The following is a 20,060-nucleotide window of genomic DNA, read 5'->3' on the forward strand; positions in this document are numbered from 1 at the left end:
ATGCTTTGTTGTTGAAAGCTCTGGAGCAGGCTGGTAAGTGAACTGTGCTCAGGAGTATATGGTCAGACTATTGCTCCCAGGCTCAAGAATGACCTTTCACACTCAAATTTCAAATGATAGTTATTATTCACACTTTTGTTGTTTTATTTATTGCAAATAGGCCTATTTATTGATATTTTATGTAACCACGGGGAGACAACTCAACATTCAAAACTCAGTTATAGAAATAAACTGAGAAAGATTTTGGCCACTCATCAGTACACCCTGGCAGCTGAATTACATACTGTATCTGTTCACTCATTGATGAAATGTAAAAGTCTGAAGGTTTTGTTGTGCGTTCCATGATTTCTGTGAACCACTTTGAGACTTGAACAAACTCAGATTGTTAGTCTCAGTGCAATATGTCAGTGTTGTATACTTTGTTGATGAATGTGTGCTAGGTCTTTACTGTTCTGAGGTCTGCTTAATAATGATTCCTGATGCTGAATACTGGTACCTGCTATGTTAAGATGCTATGATCTGTGTGCTCTGTGCATCTGCTGGATGTAATTCTCAACAGACCAACAGTAGAAAGAATACACAACTTGCTTGGGTGAAGGAATCTAGCGCACAACTGCTGAACTTGCACTGTTTTTTGTTGTTTTTTTTCCTCTGAGTGATGTTTAGCACAGCATAGACGTGATGCTCCTTTTGCCCAAATAAATCGATTTTTGGTGGTGAAGAATCAGTAACCGACACTGCTGTTCTGTTCAGAAACACGCTTCCATCCTCACAGGTTTGTGACTGACACGGCAACAATTAGCTGAACTGTAATATTCAACTATGTGAATTCCTCACGATTAGTCTACTTGGACACAACAGGATCAGATTTCCCACCTGCTGTGTAATTGGATAAAACCTTTCATGTTCAAATGAAGGTCCTGTATGTTCTTTGCACCCTTAAAGTTCTCCTGTAACGCCCCCTGTTGGTCTCTGAGATCAACTGATTCATTCACACCATAAAGTCAGGACACTGAACGGTACAAGTAATTCATTTATTTACAGTGTAAGTACACAAACAAATATAAATGTGGAAGGGAACCTTGCTGATCTGGTTGCTTATGTAATTCAATAGGTGTAGTGCGGCTGACCGAAGAGATCAAGGATCAAAATCAAAAACTATTTACAGAAGGAGCAGCAGCGAGAATGAATTACAAACAGCCCATTTCATTCTGACAGACATGGCATAATAGTTCATCACAGCCAGGAGAGTCAGACAAGTCGAGCTAAATATAAAAACCCCCAAAATGCTGCTGCTGCTGGAGAAGCCTGTGGGAGGATGAAGGTCAGCTTTCCCTCTCCACACTCTCAACAAAGAATCATTTCAGCAACTGTTTATTTGAGAGGATTCAGGGAGAATGTATTTTCAATGCCCGTGGAAATGTTGCCGCTTGCAACATTGGTGCAAGATCGCTGAGCCTCTCGCACTGAGAGCAGTGACTGTGTTCAGACCCATCCTTACAGGTCAGTGGAAACAAAACAGGACAAATCATTTACACATCAGTATTACAAGTACTTCACAGCTTCAAAATAATTCAAATAAGAAAAATGAGAATGTTTATCTGTACACATTGAATGGTCATCTAGGAGAATATGTCAGATAATGCCCTTCTCCCCTACATAGTGTGTATAGAACACTAGGAAGGGAACAGGGCTTACTGGACAGCACACCAGAGCCTGCAAGTGAACAGACAAAACATCTTGCCAACTAATCGGTGAATACACAATCTCCTGCAACCAAGATACCAAAGCATCTTTTTGGTATGTTCATGGGTTCAACTAGCGCTCAAGCCTCCACACCTGACTCTGAAGGCTTACCTCTAAAACATGCAAAGAAGTAGTTTCTTTTGTTTAATACAAATGGCTATAGAGCGAGTGAAGAGAGCTGTCAGCGGTGGTCACTGATAGTTAAAAAAACAAACAAAAAAAAAACAGAAAAAGTGGTCGGTGGGAGGAAGGAATGAAAACTGCAAATACCAATGAAAAGCATCACGCCAAAAACTACCCATACATATATAAAATGAAGAGCTGCTGGTTCAGCTTGATACACCTTACTGCAAACCAAGAGAAAAGCTGTTTTTTGATCAGGTATGACCTAGCAATCACTGACGGTGGAAATGTAGGGTCAAAAAGGAAAAAAACAAAAGAATGCACATAAGGAGGAGGAGCCAGTGGCATTAACGGCTGTATCATCAGTTAGTGCTCTGGAAAAGATGGCTGGGTTACCGTGTTTCCCATGGACAAACCACTGGCTTCAGAATCTGGGGGGTAGAGGTAGAGCGGGGGGTGTGCAGGGTTGTTTGAATGTCTCCTGAAAAACCGGACAGAACTGTCCTGTGGTCCGACATGCTTTGATGATCTGAAAGGTCAGACCTACACAGAAATGGGGGAAAAATGAGGGAGACTGAGAGGGAGGACAGGATTCTGAAGGAGGCAGCAGTACTGAGAGTGGACAGACAGAGCAGCCTGTGTCGAGTCAGAAGCTGGCTCCCAGTGGTAGCTGTAGTAGTAGTAATTAATAGTGGCAGCGGTAGTATTAATGTGTAAGATTGCTTCTGAGTGAGCAGGGCTTGGTCTGCCAGGTTGCATTGTGAGGGCTCATCGAGGGGCTAGAAGATGGAGACCTGTGGGTAGTGCACCAGACACCATCTAGAGGAAACACAGGACATGAAGCAGGAGGGTCAAAACAAACATCAGCCCCACAGCTGTTCTCCATTACAGCTGATGCATTAAGCTTTACATGCATGCTTCCCTGTACTGTCATTGCTTCTGGACTAACATGTACAGACATGGAGCCCTTTAATGTACAGTCTAAATGCATTTTAAAGACAAAAAAAAACTAAACTATTTCTAAACTGAGGAAACAGTTGCATGGCTGTAATTAAAGATAGGCTGATTGGTGCTAATAACAATTTCCCAATGTTTTCTGGCTTTGGACAATATTTTTCAACTTTTATTCAGTGACATCCTAATTGAAATGGCTTAAAGCATCAGGCAGGAAATATGCAAAATGTATACAATTACAAAACTGAGTACAGGAAGTCAAATTAGTTGCAGAGCTGTGAAGCAGCTGCAGGCACAACACGATGCAGCAAGTTAGCCAGCGATGGGGCAAGCACTCATACTGCAGCATAGCAAAGGTGGGGCCTCAACATACACCACCTACAGTCCAGTCTAAGACTGGCAGATGCACAAAGGCATGTGATGAAGCCAAACAAATCCATCACTACTGATGCCACTAGTCTAGTGTATACAGTAACAAAGCTGTGACCAAAAAAAGGAAAAGTTTTGATTTTTTTTCATTTAAAACCAATCTTCACATGTCACAGGTATGTTGAAAGAATTATTGGTTGCTGCTATCATTCCTCCATTCAGTTACTGGCTGTGAAGAAATCCCTTTAGAGAGGGAATACAAAAATCCAGTCCTCATTCTATGTAAACATATCTAAGTTGAGCTGAAGCTAATAATAGTAGCAACCCATAACCTGAAGCTTCCCATTAACCTGAAACTTTACGCACCCATAACGCCTAGGTTCTACGTTCTGCCTTGTTTTGCAAAACTTTTGGATCCACAGTATACAAAAAAATTGAGTACAACCTAGTGCAATATCACTACAGAGTTAACTGATTCAAAACTGTGTCATCTTACAAGAATTGCATTATTTTTAAGTTGAATAGTGAGGTATTTGATCTTAATTAAATACAATCAGGTTAGACAGACTACGCTGAAAGTACATGCCCTACAGTCCAACCTCAATGCAACAAAAATCAGTTTTCCTCTGATCACAGCAACAGATTTGATTATTAAGATTAAATGTATGAACAAGGTTAAAAAAGAACCTGTGAACCACAGCTTCCTCAGTTTTGGTCTGACGTGTATATTCAGGGTTCCTACAGATTTCTACAGATTTCTACAAGTTAAATTTAAGACTTTTTAAGACCTTTTCAAGATCACTTAGAACAGAATTTAATGCCCATTTCACGGCCATACTAGGGAAAAAAAAGCTAATTCCTGGAATTTATGAAAATGTATTTACATCAGCAGATTGAATATTAAATGTATACTACTCACAGAACTCTGTGTGTGTGTAAACAGTGTGTGTAAATACAGATCAAATCAGTCAAGAGTCAATTTCTCAGCTCTGCTCCCTTCGCAACAATATCCTTTTCAATTAGCTCAACCCCCCGCCCCTGCGGCACGCCCCACTATTTGAGAAGGACTGTACTGGAGGCACTCGCTGGTGCTGAGGTCCTGACGCAGGGGCAAGCATAGCCCCTGAGATGGCAGGAGTTTGCTTTTTTTTAGTTAACTTTTACCTGAGCTCTGTGTTTGGACGACAGCTAGTGTGACTCCAACGCCTTGATTCCCATTGTCCCTAATTTAATCGTTTTCTTGCACAAGGTGCAGAGAGCCTCAAACACATTCCCTTCCACTGGCGTCAACCAGGATGAGAATGACCTTTTCTCTAACCACAAACTATTAAACTTGCACTTCCCCAAACTGTTTACATTTCTACTTTCTTCTCGCAGTGTTGCCGCACCTGCAAGCTCATCAGGTGGGCTGCAGAGTTAGCCACACCTTGCTGCTAATTTCAACACATATTGTCAGGTTGGAACAGGTGGAAATGACGTTACTTTCTTTGCGGGTTGGAGATCTCCCACACATTTAAACAAAATACAACGAGCAAGTTCATGACAACATAATTTAAGACCTATGACATCAAATTTAATACATTTTAAGACTTTTTTTAAAGGTATTAAATGTAGATTTGTAAATTCAATACTTTTAAGACTTTTTAAGACCCCGCGGGAACCCTGATATTGTTACATGGCTCCACATGGTGAGGAACTGCCTGAACAAGTTAGAGACCAGACTGAGTCTTCATGAAGATGGAAGAGGGCACAAGAGCATCAGCAAGTGACTGAACAAGAACGGATGCACATTTCCAGAAGCGGTTTGGAGGTATAGGGAGGATCCATTCTACCAATAATAGAAGGCGCAGTGGCAGACCCTGAAAAATGACGGAAAGTATTTTTTATGCAACCTTACAATGAAAAACAGATGAGCAGGTGCCTGTGCCTTGCCGCAAGTTTTATCTGTGGAAATCACATGTTTGGTGTGGACCAGGCCAGGACCACCACAGTGACTACATAGTGCTTACAGTGAGAGATGGAGGTGGAAATGTGCTGATTCGGGGCCTCACGACAGCAAAAGATGTAAAGGAGATGACATTTATAGCAGCACTGAGAATGCTACTTTGTACACAAGTACCGAATGAAAGGATGAATCCAGAAGGGGGTTCATACAAGAGTTCGTAAAGAAGAGAAAACTTGTGTGTGTACCGTTACTTGAACGCCACAGGCCAACTTTAAGAGTATTGTAAAGCAGAAGGTAGAGCAGCAAACCCCCAGGCAAAGAGCAGCTCAAGAGAATCATCTCAACATCTTGCCACAGATAGGTGTTAGACTGCTATCACCGGTAAAATAAAGGTAGACATAAAAAAATAAAATAAAAGACTGGAATCTCACTAATGAAGACTAACTGTTGTTGCAGTTGGTTCTTTAATAGGGACTGTTGATTATAGTTCAGTGATACATTTGTTTTTCAGATTAATTTGGTTTGTTCTTCTTTCTGACTTAAAAAATGACTGACTAAAAATAAATTGTATTAAATGGACAAGACTTGCAATAACTTAGTGATACTGACCAGGGGTGTCCTCAGTTTTGTTGTATACTGCATGTCAATGCTACAAAGTTGACATTTTTATGCACTGCTTGATAGTCAAGTGTGGAATGATGGTAGTTGTGGGAAAGACAACAATGGAAATAATGGTGCTGACATAGATTTTCTTTTTTATTTACATATGAAAATTTTTAAATACCCCGTGACTTAAAGTTGCACAGCGAGGAAACAATCTGTACAAACACAAAGCAAATTTTTGCGACAATTCTGTTCTAAAAGAACTTGGAACATGGACTGACTATTTTAAACCAGCCTTTTTCTCCTCCCTTTCCAAATTAATGTCATGCTTTCAGCCACAGCCACGAGAAAGCTCAATGCCGACTTGCAAGCAAGTAACCTCATATCATGCAAGTGATTAGTGTGGAGGACCACAGAGGTAGAAATCTGAAGGTGAAATAAAACTGGACTGCATCAAGCAAGGTTGGAGGTGTGGGTGAGGGTCTAGGCAGGTAAATTCCTTTGGGTGCTAAAGATGTAGGCCTGCCATCTGATCAATGTGGCCTCAGGCATCAAACCAACACTGCAAGCAACAAACCACAGGTGCAGAGCTGATTAAAGGGGCATTATGTCAACCCAGAGTAGGCAATGAGGGAGTTGCATTCTTAGGCTCTGATGCACTGTGATGCATTATCCACTCCAGTTCTCAAGAGGACTGCACACTCCTGCACAGAAAATAGTCAGCATCTGATTGTCCAGTGAGACCTGGGCTTGTTAAATGCAGCTATGATATCATTCACAGCCAAGCAGATGAATTATCTAATGGCTGTGAAGCTTTTGTGTAATTAGGCCCAAATAACAGGCCATTCAAGCAAAGTCTCATTCACAAACTGGATGTCCAGCTCACTGGTGACTGACTGACATCTGCTGGGGTGTTCACCTGATTCCAGGTTAAACTACTTTTGTAGCGACATGAACCTGTTAATACTGCTGACCTAATCTCATGCCCACCATGTTTTCTTCTTGTGCCCCTTCTCTGTTCAAGTGCACAAGAAATGTCTCAGATGAAATAGCAGACACTAGGCTGGAAGTAAAACATGCTGGAACCAGGACTGAACACATGACTCTAATGCAGCCCAATGCAGAACTGGAGTAAGGATGCATGCATCCCTGGTGCTTTAGGGATGGCACTCACCCAGTGTTGCCGCCGTCACACAAGGACGTGGCGAGCGTCTACTTGGCGTGATGCTCGTAGGGAATGCTATTCTGAGGTTCGGGGAAGGGAGAGAGAAGGCCCAATATGTCAAGTCAGAACCGACATGCTGCACCAACCACAAAACTGGAGAAATTTGGATGAATAGCAGCATTTCACTCCTCTCTAAACAAGAGACGAGGAGATGAGGTTGATGTGCTGTAACAGTTGAATGCAGAGACTTTCCTCTCTCTGCTCTGGATCTGGGTCCTTCACATCAGGTTTTTTTTGTAAATAATGTTGACAAAAACATCATGAGCATCACTCTCTGGTAATCAGAGACTAACGTCTAATGATTTTATGAAATAGCAGACTTCCATGAAGACAAAGTTTAATGAAATTAATGAAATTTAATTCTACCTCCTCCCTACTGGTTACAATAAAGCCTCCTGTGTACTCAGGGGAGAGCTTCAATTACAAGCCTAGGTATCAGGCATGAGGTGGAATAATACATAGTAAATAGTTTCTTCTCTCTGCCCGATAGTCGGTTTGGTGTCACTTTAAGATGAAGAAAGATGTTTTTCAGAGGTGTCTTATTACCTGTGAGGTGGACATGCGGGAGGTGTCCTGCCGTCCTGTTAGATCTGAGGATGACACGTTGACAGGAGCGCCGCGGTGCAGTCGCATGCTCACCTTTCGCTCACGCTCCATACCAGACACTTGTCGAGGGGATGTGTTTGCTGAAGATCAAAGACCAAAAGCAAAAAACACCATCAGCATGATCTACTTTTGAGGGAGTGGATATGATGGTAGAATTCATGAATACTTCCCTATTTGCATCAGATTCCACAAAAATTTCTGTTTTAGACTGCCTGAGTTTGTGTAATGACACCAGAACATTTTCCTACATCTCACAGCACAGCTGGTTTTACAGCATTTGTATCAGGACCACCTACTGACAGATGTGGAGTCCAGAGAGAACGAGGCAGGCTGGAGTGGACTGACCTGTGTGTGAGGTGGGTGTTAGTGGGGTAGGCGGGGCTCCGTCCTGGGTTCCTCTTGGTCTTCCTGATACGGCAGGTATTCCTCTGGCCCCTGGGTTCCTGCCATGCCTCAGCCTGTCTTCCCGGTCCCGGCGGTCTCTCTCTGCTTCCTCTGCAGCACGGTTGGCTCCCTGTGTACAACAATAGCAAGCAATCAACAAAAACGACAGGTACAACAAGACTAAGTCTACAGCCATGCTAAAGCTCTATAAGATTATATATGGCACAGTGGCACTTTGAGCTAAATGCTAATGCAAGCATGGTAACACACTCACAATGACAACACAAGCACGCTGATGTTAGCAGGTTAACATTTGTTACTTAGCACTAGTGCTTTAGTGCTTTTGACCAAAGTTGTTACAATTCTTTGGCAGGGGGACATGAATGTCAGATAATGGCAATCCATTCAAAGTTGTACATTTCATATTTAAGCAAAACACATAGTTGTAAACCCCGCAGTGGCACTACAGCAAAGGTGAGAGGTTCATCAAATTGACCATAAACCAGATTTTGTGTCAAGTGGATGTTGAGATCTTTTAGACCAGCGGTTTTCAAAGTGTGAGGCGCGCCTCCCCTGGGGGGCGCCAGAGGGATTCAGGAGAGGCGCGGCGAGAGAAAAAAATTTTCTTAGTATCTCAAGTGAAAGTGAGAGCGGGCACAGAGTCTGGGGCGAGCAGAAAACGGAGGAAGTATGACCCTGATTATTTAAAGTTTGGCTTTTCGTGTATTGGTCCTGACGATGCTCCGCTGCCACAGTGTGTTATCTGCAAAGAGCTAGCTGCTAGCTAACGACAGTATGCGACCTTGTAAACCCCGGCGTCATATTGAAACCAAGCACCAAAGTTTAACGACCAAGCCGCGGGAGTTTTTTGATTGGAAACTTAATGAATTGCGGTCACAGAAGAAAGTCATCGTGGCGTTTGGCACTGTGACTACCAAGGCAACCGAAGCATCGTACCGCGTAGCGTTACGCATTGCTGCTAAAGATATGTGTTTGGCACTAATGGGCGAAGCTACTGCTGCCAAGCTGGATGCCACCCCGATGTCTGACAACACCATCCAGTGCCGCATCTCAGACATGGCAGCTGATGTGAAAGAACAGGTGCTGGACGCTATCCGTGAGAGCCCTTTCTTCTCCATTCAACAAAATGTGTTTAAAAAATGTGTTGAAAACATACAGATGTTTAAAAGGGGGGCGGGGGGGGGGGCATGCTTTTGAGTTCTCTCAGGGGAGGCTCACTATCCCACACTTTGAAAACCCCTGTTTTAGACAGTAAGTGAAAGCTGTGACCTGCTTGTAACACCACAAGAAAAGCCCGGAGAGCACCAAGATAAGTAGGAATCATCTACTGGGCAACGTGGATATTGGTGCCATATTTCATATCAATTCATCAAATAGCTCTCAAGATATTTCAGTGCTGGCAAAACTGACATGATAATCATTATATTATGATGTGGAAATGCAAAAAAATAGGCAAAATAATTTTAATCTAAAACTACTGGTTTTGCCTTTTGATACTGTAGCTGATGTTTCAGCTGCATACAGTTCACACATTAAGATCAGTACTCACAAATTTAAGCATGTTCCAGTCAAATACATAGTCATAAGAGAAGCCCTGTCTGTGAAACAGGTTCCTGAAGAGCTGCCGTAGGTACGAGTAGTCCGGCTTGTCATCGAAGCGCAGGGAGCGACAAAAATTCAGGTAGGTCGCAAACTCCGCTGTGACAATGAGAGAGTACATTTTTCAGCTGGTGGGAGTGACTGTTATTAATTAATATTAGTCAATGTGGAATTATGAAATAATTTTAAATGAAGCAAGCCTAAAAGAAGCTGAAACTCACAGGGATATCCCTTACAAAGCACCTCAATGGGGGTGGACATTTTCTTCTCACTGATCCGTTCATACTTCTGCCTCTTAGTAGCAGCCTTGAGGCCTTGCCAAGGCAGTGAGCCCAGATTAAAATACATGAGAACATAGCCCAAGGACTCCAGGTCATCGCGTCTTGACTGTTCTATAGAAAGAGACAACAGTCAAAGAGAAGGATGAAGAGAGGAGGAAAACTTGGTCGTTACTGCACTAAGAAAAAAATACAACTTCAAATTTGCTGACTCACAAATACAGTAATATGTTAATGTCAAACATGTCTATTGTACCAATCCCAAGATGTGTGTTGATTGAGGCGTAGCGTGCAGTGCCAGTCAGGTTCTTGTTCTCGCGGTAGGGGATATGCTGGTGTGTGCGAGCGTCCCGATATTTTTTAGCCAGGCCAAAGTCGATAATGTATACCAGGTTGCCCTTTTTGCCCAGTCCCATCAGGAAGTTATCAGGCTTTACATCTCTGTGGATGAAGTTCTTGGAGTGAATGTACTCAATGCGACTAATCTGTAGTGGAGAAGAGAAAAAAAAAAAGTTAAATTAGGTCACTACACCATGTTAACAGCCCCAGCTTAACACCAGCACATTTACCATGTTAATGTCGATGAGTTGCAGAATAAAGGCGCAACATTCCCACCTTAAACAGGGTGTATGAAAGGGGCTACTGATGCCCTTTCTGCTCACATTTTCAGCTGCTCTGGATTGGTAGAAAGTGTGATTCAATCTGAAAGAAGGATGTGGGATGTGTGCGAGCAGTATCCAAGGTAAAGAATGTGTGTGTGAAGTCTCACCATTTGATCAGCAAGCAGCAGGACTGTCTTGAGGCTGAACTTGCGAGAGCAAAAGTTGAAGAGATCCTCCAGACTGGGGCCCAGCAGCTCCATCACCATCACATTGTAGTCACCTTCTGCTCCACACCACTTTATTGTTGGAATGCCCACTGCAGAAACACAAAGATGTCGTCAGGTTCTTTGCAGTCTGCAGTATCTTTATTCCTTCTACTCAGACAGGGGGGTGACAGGGGGCAAACATGTTGCGCTTTAAGGTAATAGCACTAAGCCAAAATTCCATTCCACTATATTTTCTATATTAGAGTTTGAATTTTATATTAATTTCCATCCAATTAAGTCCAATTAAATCTGGTTGTCTTAACTAGAGGGATTATGTAGAAAAGTTTACACAATGTAAACAACTACACAACTGTGAAAATAAAGATCCATTGTCATCTTTTTTGCCTATTTAACAATCAGCTGTGTATACAGCCGCTAATGATGTGGGGTTGTATAGCTCATGACCGCTTGCTTTAAGTGTAACATAATTTGCAGTTACGGGGCCTTCACCCATGGATGGGGATGTAGGATCCCAGTCAATTTAAGGCTGTGAGCTGATTCAGTGTTGCAGTCAGTCCCTCTCCCCCAGAGTGGCTCATCATGTATGCATCATATTCACATGGAGGAGACAGACAGAGGTGGATGGAAGCGAAAGGAGTGAATCAACAAGGAGAAAGACTGCAAGAAAGCAGATAAGGTTGGGGGCAAGGAAAACATTCAACAAGTTATGAAAAGAGGAAAGGAGGAGTAAATCTTATGGGTGGGATGTGGTGAGAGTGGAGTTAGGAAATGGAGAACAAAAACCCAGTGAAAGGTGGGGAATCCAGCATGTGGGCTGATATGTCACCTCCTCCTTGCATCATCTTGTAGATCTTGCTCTCGATATGGAGCTGGGGGTGTTTGGTCTTCACACATTCCAGCTTGATTGCAACCTCCTCACCCACTGAAATATCAGTGCCTGGAAGAAGACAAACAGTAATACACATGGTAACTGATCTGTTCACCCAAAGTACAAACAAATCTCACTTATCAACGTAGTGGGACCTAGCTGTACAGATAGCTTATATTCAAAGTCTTGAAATCCACTGCTGAAACATCTTCAATTGCTTCAAATGAAAAAAAAACACCTCACAAGATCTGTGGATTACTTTGAGTAACCTGACAGATTGTTTCTGACAGCTTGCTGCTGGTCCAAATCCCAAATTTCCCTGTTGTATTGAATACCTGTCATAAATTATATTCAGTTTATTTCTCAGTCTATAAGGCAGCTTCGCACTGCCTTATGTTAAGCATATGCATATTCAGAGATCAAACTTTTTCTATCATCAAAATCTACTTCCCACACAAAACAGAGAGATAGTTGACTATGATGGAACGAGTCCTGGCCCATCCCTGCCCTACAGGAAATCAGAACACAGCTGAAAGCCAACTCGATCCTGGCTTTTGAAGGGAAATATAAGTATTGGGTTTCATACCAGTAGAAAAGGACACAATGTTGCATAAGACCTGTACTTTGTGATAAATAAGTCGTAACCAAAAATGTTTGCAAAAATTAAAGAGCTTTTAATAAATGGACTTAGTGCCTACACCTTTCATCAAAAAGTCTTCATCAGGGCGTGTAAAAACAAGTAACAGCTCACAGGTAAAACTGGTCTCAGCTACCAGGCAATCAGAGTAGAACCAGGTGCACTCAAGAAAGTGGGTGTGTTTATAATTAGGCCCGTACTAACAAGGCATCAACAGGTTAACTCATCCCAGACTATCACCAACATCAGATACACACAAACATATAGAACCACAAAAGCAACCTAACATAGAATGTAGAGCTGTGTTAATAAAATCCATTCTCCTATTCTCATTTTATTTTGTAAAGATCGATTCGTACGTGCTCACATACGAATTCGCGCATGAGCGTGGTGTGAAGCTACCAAACAATGAACGTCGTCAGACAGTAAGCAATGCTTAGTTAACGTTAAAAATAAAAAAGTGCAAATTTGGGCATTACTAAATTACGTCGGACAGTAAGCACTGCGTACTGTCTGACGCCATGTTCATTGTTTGGCAGCTTCACACCACATGCGCATGCATGAGTTCGTACGCGAGCACGTGCAAATCGATTCAGAATAGGAGAATTGATTTTATAGACACAGCTCTAAAAGAATGCAAAATACATATAAAAACGATTACACAGTATAAAAACCACTGCTTCACTTAAGTTGATTCCAAAAAAGAGGTGGCTGGGGAATGTAAATGGGTATTAGTTCCATCACAGCAAATATATTTACTAATAAGGAACACAGTCCAGCTCTTGATTAAGGTCTGAATCGATGGTGGCCATTAACAGATGAGATCCAAAATGTTTCTCTTTGTAAAAGTGTTTTTAGTTTATATCCTCCCCAGCTGGACATTTCTGTGGCCTCTATATCTAGAATAGAATAGCCATTATTGTCAATGAACAATGTCGAAAGAAATTACAGTGGCACTTCCCTCTACGGTGCTTGTGTGTAATAAATACAAAGGAAAATAATATATGTATAATAATATTTGTAATATATGTATAAAGTTAAAAATATGAAGTACAAAGAGTATATACATATGTACAAGAGCAGCAAAAATGAAGAAAAGAAAGAAATAAAAATCTATTGCTTTGAGTGAGTCTGGGTTTCATTTATGGTGTTGTTTATAATGCTTGGTCATGGGGAAGTCTTCATTTCCTGTACGAATAGCATGTTTGTGCTCAGCAATTTTCTTTTTCAGTTTTCTTTTTGTTCTCCCCATTGTAGGTGATATAGTACATGGCTTGTGTTGCAATTAATGAATCCATGTATAATATGGGTTTGCTTGAGTTTTAAAGTTGTTTGTTGCAAGATATCACAGCGATTACATCTACCACACTTGAAAAGCCTTTTGGTCCATGATGACTAACAAGGCTCCAGGCACAGATGGATACACATCTGAGTTTTACAAAGTGCTCAGGGAACCATTGATTACCCTGCTAAAAAATGCATTTAACTGGCTGCTAACAGAGGAAGAAATTCTCTTGGAGGGAAGCCTTCATTTCGGTTATTCCAAAAGAAGGAAAGGACAAAAAATGCATTTAACTGGCTGCTAACAGAGGAAGAAATTCTCTTGGAGGGAAGCCTTCATTTCGGTTATTCCAAAAGAAGGAAAGGACAAATTGGAGTGCTTTAATTATAGACCAGTTAGTGTTCTTAACCAAGACAGCAGACTATTCACTTCTATCCTAGTCAGACACTCAGAAACAAGTGTGCCAGATATTATTCATCAGGACCAGACTGGATTTATCAAACAGAGACAGACACAGGACTATATTAGGCGCACACTACATGTGATGCAAAACATCATCAAAAAAACGATAATATTAGGATTGGACGCAGAAAAGGCATTTGACTCTGTCAGGTGGGACTTCTTGTATATGGTGCTGGAGAGATTTGGTTTCCATGAAACATCTGTCAAAATGATACAAACCCTTTATAATAAACCCACAACTAGGATCAAAATCAATGGAAATCTCTCAAACCCTATCATATTTTGGGTGTGGTTGTGAATGTGGGTGTTGCCACATTCAATGAATAAAACAAACTGGAAAAATAAAAGGTATAGACATGGAAGGCCATGAACAAGGCCATGAAAACAGCATTATTTGCGGATGAGATATATATGTAATTAAATGTGAAAAAAAAAACAAAAAAAACACAGGTCCTCACGTTTATGCATTGGACCGAGGTGCTGGAGAAAGTTTAAAATTTAATTGGGATTCATGAAATCCATGAAATGTTAGGGAGTAAATCCACCTCAAGACTTACCGTAATTTAAATCTATAAATCATGATCAATTAATTTCAAGAATAAAATCTGATATTTTAAGATGGAATTTAATCCCATTCACACGTTTAGTTTCAGGAGTAGATGCGATTAAAATAAAGGTTGTTGTATATATTCCAAACTCTGCTAGTAGAAGTAAGAGATAAATAGTTTATAGAATTGGATAAATTTATCTCAAGATACATTTGGCAAGGGAAAAGACCACGGATAAGACTTAGAACATTACAGCTATCCAGAGTTAGAGGGGGTTTAGTCCTGTCCTGACTCAAGAGCTATTATCAGGCTGCACAACTAAAAACTTTGTGGAACCTGAGCAATCCTGCATACAGGGTGAGATGGAAAGACACTGAGTGTTCACACATCAACCACTATTCCAATACAGGCCATAATAAATGATAAAAAAAAATCTGAGTAAACATCTCAAAGAGGAGCTGAATCCATGGCATCCCTTGACATACGGTTTGAGATTATATCAAAGAATAACCTGACAGAGCAGAACAGGATACTGCGATGGACTGCACATGATTAAAATATTATGCCTAATAAAGTAGATAAGAGGTTCAGTAGATGGGGCGTGGGATCAACAATATTTTGGTAGCTTATTAAGAAGAAGGTAATTTAAAGTTTTCAGGAGCTAAAAAAAAATCAATATGGCTTAAACAATCAGGACTTGTACAGATACCTACCTACAGCTAAATACACTATATGGCGCAAACTCTAAAAAAGTTCAATTTAGATGAGGTAGAGTCAGGAAGTATTAAGTTATTTATCTGAGACGAGGCCAGCTAAGTCATTCTCTCCGCTATGCTGGCCACTGATAAAGTTTTTTGAAGAAAAACACCTGAAGCCTTCTTGGCTCACAGTCTGGTCCAGTTTAACATCCTGCTGATCACAGGGCCAATCTAGCTGCCGACAGTGGCAATCCATCACAAGTTACAACCACATACTCTACCAGTTACAGTAGCTGTCTGAGACTTATCAATATAGATACAGTTAACAGCTCAGGCTAAAAGCTGTCCACAGAGTGTCCACAGAATCAGCTCTGGATTGCCCAGAGTTGCCAGACAAGGATAGAAAACTCATAAACATGCCCACTTGTTTCCTCTGAATTTTTCCAGGTAATTACCTGCCCTATCACAGAACAGCTCGATTGCACATTACATGGACTTTGTACTGTGGAGATGTCAAGTCCATTTAATGTTCGATTCAACTGATTCAGACATTTGAGTCCTCACACACAGCTCCTCCAGCTAATGTCTAGCAAAGTTCAGGGTTGCAGTGGTTATGTAGTAAAAATGGCCTGTCAATTTTGTTTAGTGACAGGTCTAAATATTTACCGTTTACCGTGGAGCCATGTACCACTAAATGCTTGGTGCATGTGCCAAATGGGTAGACTTATAGGACAGACACCCAGTCCTTGGCGCTTGGTAAAGAACAGAAAGGTTACGTGTCATCTAAACACCATATTACAGGCTCTGAGACCAGGAATTACAGTGAAATCAACCCCTCTAACATTTCTTTATACCATGACAAGATTAAACTGAGTCTTATAAATAACTATTTCCTGAGAAGTTTTTTAAGCCTGCATATCCTGCCCAAAAGCTAACTGATACCTCCATCAACTGGAAAAGCCAGTGTGACCAGTCTTTTTACAATCATAAACACATCCACATGACTAACCAACAGTAAATGTCATACATCCAATGGGCGATGGAAACTAAAAGATGCAACCCTGGAAAACTAAAAGGGGTGGTAGACTGGGTTGTAGGAGGTACTCTGGTTTCCAGTCATCAAGCCATAGGCTTAAATAACAACCATCTCATTTTATTAAATCTGTAAGAGGCAAAATAAAACTCTTAGCTGTTGCCTGGCAAATGTGCTCTTTACACTGTTGTACATGTTTATCGACAAGTATTTATGCTTTGTAAAAGATTTAAAATGGCAGGGTGATCAGTCTACATAAGTCAGGAATTTGAGCCATATTGCTTAGATTCTGTGAAATTATAGACTTAATAACTCTGAACTGGGATATGTGGGATTGAGGACTGTAAACTATCTGATATTATGAGTTTGTGAAAATGACTTAAGTTCAAGCTGAGTAACGTTCGAGTTGTACTTAAGATGTCTCAGCTATCATTACCACTGTTAGATGCAGAAGTTGTTTGTCGTTATTAGTGTGGACGTCTGTGTAGTTGTTAAAATGAGGCCATGTTGAAATGACCCAACAAGTGTATCCCACTTAGGTAGTCTAACTAAATACAAGCAAATTGGTGCTTCACTTTGTGAATGTTAATACCATCCAAAATTTCCAGTCATTACTTGCGGGAATGGGTGGAGGGGGGCTACTGGCAGAGAACTGCATGTTTACAAAAAGGATATAAGCCAGCGGTAGTTTGGAATTTTCAATGATTTTATGTAACACGATCTCAGTTAAATACGCTGGTTGTCTTTACCTGCATTTTATGTAATACTTTCGATGCTACTAATCGGGCCAAGGTATTTCAACTCACACCGCCTTGCTTTATCTTTTTAACAGACAGCTTACAATAGTTATCTTAGCAAGACAGAGGTAACGTAAAGTCACAGCTAGCTGTGCTAGCTGTGGCGTAAACTGACATTAGTAGGAGAATGACGTGGATCTAATGTAATTTGGACCAAGAATTATTCTTACAGGTTGCTTTTAAATTTAGGTAACAATGAACCAACATTTAGTGAACATCTAGTGAACTTACGAGCATGATGAAGATGAATTTTACTCACCTAAATATATGTCCCCGAAAGATCCACTTCCGATTTTTCTGCCGAGTCTGTATCGGTTCCCCACTCTCAGCTCCATTTTGCTATTAGCTAACGTTACGTCTTCGTTTGTAACGGTGTAACTAACGTTGCTTGTCCTAAATGTCCAGCTTTTAACCTTTTGTTTACGATACCTCGGCAAATATTCCACCTCCTGTGACAGGTTTACAACCCCCTTAATTCACAGTCCCCTTCCCCCCAGAATCCCAGTTCCTTCTGAAACAGTCCAAATTTCACCATCCCTTTTTTATCTCTCTGAGGAACGAAGAGCTATAATATCGATATCATTCGGTAGTGTGAAACGCGTAGTTTATGTTCTCCGCATCTACGGGGTCATATTTGGCCAAAACATAAGGATGGAGACGGATTTTCTGAGGCTTCACCCCTATTCGTACGCAGCTTCACTACTTTGTCGGATTTTGTCCTCCACCGTGAAAGCTGCTATTCGCTGCTGACGTCACTTCCCCTAGCAACAGCACGCCAAAACCAAAACATTTAAAGAAACGGCAACGTTGTTTAATTACAGTTACATGCAAATATAGCAAAAATGTGCCCTTTCGATTCCCACTGAAAAGTATAAAACAGGACAACGCTAAGAAACACAAATTGAAAAGGCTGCACAGTGTAGAGATGAGGTCCACTGATGACATATTAATAACTCTTTATTGTCTACTGTTCATTATGAGTAGTAATTAATAGTTATGCTGTGTCATGCACAATATGGCAAAATATACATACATATATATAGTCCCTTGACAAACATCCAGCCCGAGAGGAGCGATTACAGACCTGTTGACTGCTGTGCCATGCAGGGCTGATTCAATCAAACAGGAATGAAACCTGTCCAGGCCCACAACAGGCATGTGCATATTTGGACCATGGCTTGTACTCAGTGTTTGTTAATTCAGATACTAGAGTGTATATGGTTTTGCACATCTTGCGAATGAAAACAGGAAAAACTTAAGGGTTGTGTTTAGCACTAGATCATTATTAAACAAAAGTTAAATGAAAAATCCATTAACAAAACAAATGTCTTGCCCTGTCAATGGACAGACATGTCATGTCAACAAACTTCTTTCAATATGACATTATGTCTAGAAAACTACCTGTGAGCCCCATTTGCATTAATATATTTTGATCCAGACCAGTTTCAAATTTTCAGTGAGGTGACATGCATCAGTTTTGTGTTTTGTTCTAGCATTCATGATCCACAGCTTTCAGACACAAACACTGTCCCTAACAAAAAGAATACTGTTACACAAGGTGAAGTAGACCACATTCTGTTCATTTTAGTATATAACCACAGAGGAAAAAGTAACAGATAGGTAGCCTAGATAGATAGATAAATGGAGGAAGACCTGCTCAATGCAAGTTAGTCCAGCTGCAGCTCTATGGCCACGCCCACTGAGCTGAGATTTTTCTGATTGGCTCCTTATGGACCGGCCACTCAGAGTTTTTCTCATTGGTTGCCTGTGGGCGGGTCAAGTACAGCTGAGGCAGCTCACGTGGCAGACCTGTTGTTCCGCAGATTGAGTAACACACTCTCACGTGTAGACCAACGCGCTTCATTGAGTCTACAGGCTGCATTCACTGGTTGTAGGAATAATGACTGTGACTTCACGCTTTGAGACAGCCTCATAGAGTTCACCATATGAGAAACGATTAAGCACCAGAAGTAAAGTCATAACACTATGACTTGTTGGTGAAAATACTCTTTCCACTTTTTCAGAAAAATATTTTATGTAATCGTCAAACCAAACTGTGTTTAGCACATTACAAAAATGCAACAATTAGCCATGTTGCACAATGGAATTAATGGAATTATGAACAAAGGGCAAGAATGCTATATCATTTGAAATGTATATTCCTGTGACTATTATCTGTCCATCTTCTGAAGACAGATGTGCTCTAGTGTCTTCCCATAGTCCAAAACATACCGAGCATAGATTTGGTGTGGATGTGAGTGTGAATGTGTTTATCCCTGTGATAGACATGACTTGTTCATGGTGTATCCTGCTTCTTGTTCACATCTGCTGGTAAAAGCTCCAGCAAATTGTAGTATTTACCCCCTTTGACTGAAGTGGAGTGTTTCCCCAATCCACTTCAGTTTTGTTGTTTGTGGTCAGTTATTGTGAACCTACTGTTACTTACAATTTATTCAGATTGAAGAACAGACTCGTGCGTTTGGTGTGTTGTTGGGTTTAATAAGGAGACTTGCAGGGTATCGAGACTGATCCAGGAAACAAATGTATGCAAACTTTCCAGTAACTTTGCATTTTAAAAGTGAACATAAAGTACTGTACACTGAGAGTACAAAGTGTACTCTCAGCTGGTTGGTGAGCTGCCAGGGTTGAGGAGGTTTAATCCAATCATTAGAGGGTTACTGCTTTGTATCTCTGCGTCAAAACAATATACATGTACGTACATGTCCTACTACAGAACACATGTGAGTACACCTGATGAAACTGCTCAGAATCTTACCTGTACCAAACTGATGTGTATTCTGATCCAGTTCAGGGCAGAACAGAGGTGTCCAAGCTCAGTTGCCTGCCTCTTTGCCAGGTTGTCATTGTAAATGAGAATTGGTTCTCAATTGACTTACCTGGTTAAATAAAGGTAAAAAAAAAAAACGTTATCTGACTTTTTGGCTGCTACATTACAACCAGAGAGAGTTCACAGAGATACAAACTAATGCTAATGGTCAAAATGAAGAGGACCCTAAATACCCTTGAGTTTCTTTTGCTGATTATACCTCACC

At 41.0% G+C, this 20,060-nt stretch overlaps 1 protein-coding gene across 7 annotated transcripts; it reads right to left on the minus strand.

Annotated features, from left to right (window-relative positions):
- Positions 1-1,020: 1,020 nt before the first annotated feature.
- Positions 1,021-17,745, minus strand: csnk1db (casein kinase 1, delta b). 7 transcript variants are annotated; one of them, XM_041066695.1, is made up of 10 exons: positions 17,267-17,745; positions 11,509-11,619; positions 10,623-10,771; positions 10,110-10,338; positions 9,797-9,967; positions 9,526-9,674; positions 7,917-8,085; positions 7,512-7,651; positions 6,915-6,980; positions 1,021-2,412 (listed from the first exon to the last, which is right to left on the minus strand). In XM_041066695.1, exons 1-9 carry the CDS (start codon positions 17,340-17,342, stop codon positions 6,930-6,932), a joined length of 1,245 nt encoding a protein of 414 aa, XP_040922629.1. In that variant the 5' UTR covers positions 17,343-17,745; the 3' UTR covers positions 1,021-2,412; positions 6,915-6,929. The 7 variants fall into 7 exon arrangements, with proteins under 7 accessions (XP_040922629.1, XP_040922628.1, XP_040922632.1 ...); XM_041066694.1 differs by having other exon boundaries at positions 1,021-2,688; XM_041066698.1 differs by having other exon boundaries at positions 6,915-6,985.
- Between the last annotated feature and the right edge of the window lie 2,315 nt (positions 17,746-20,060).

Source organism: Toxotes jaculatrix, chromosome 21 (genome assembly GCF_017976425.1).
Source record: "Toxotes jaculatrix isolate fToxJac2 chromosome 21, fToxJac2.pri, whole genome shotgun sequence".
Taxonomy (NCBI): Eukaryota; Metazoa; Chordata; class Actinopteri; family Toxotidae; genus Toxotes; species Toxotes jaculatrix.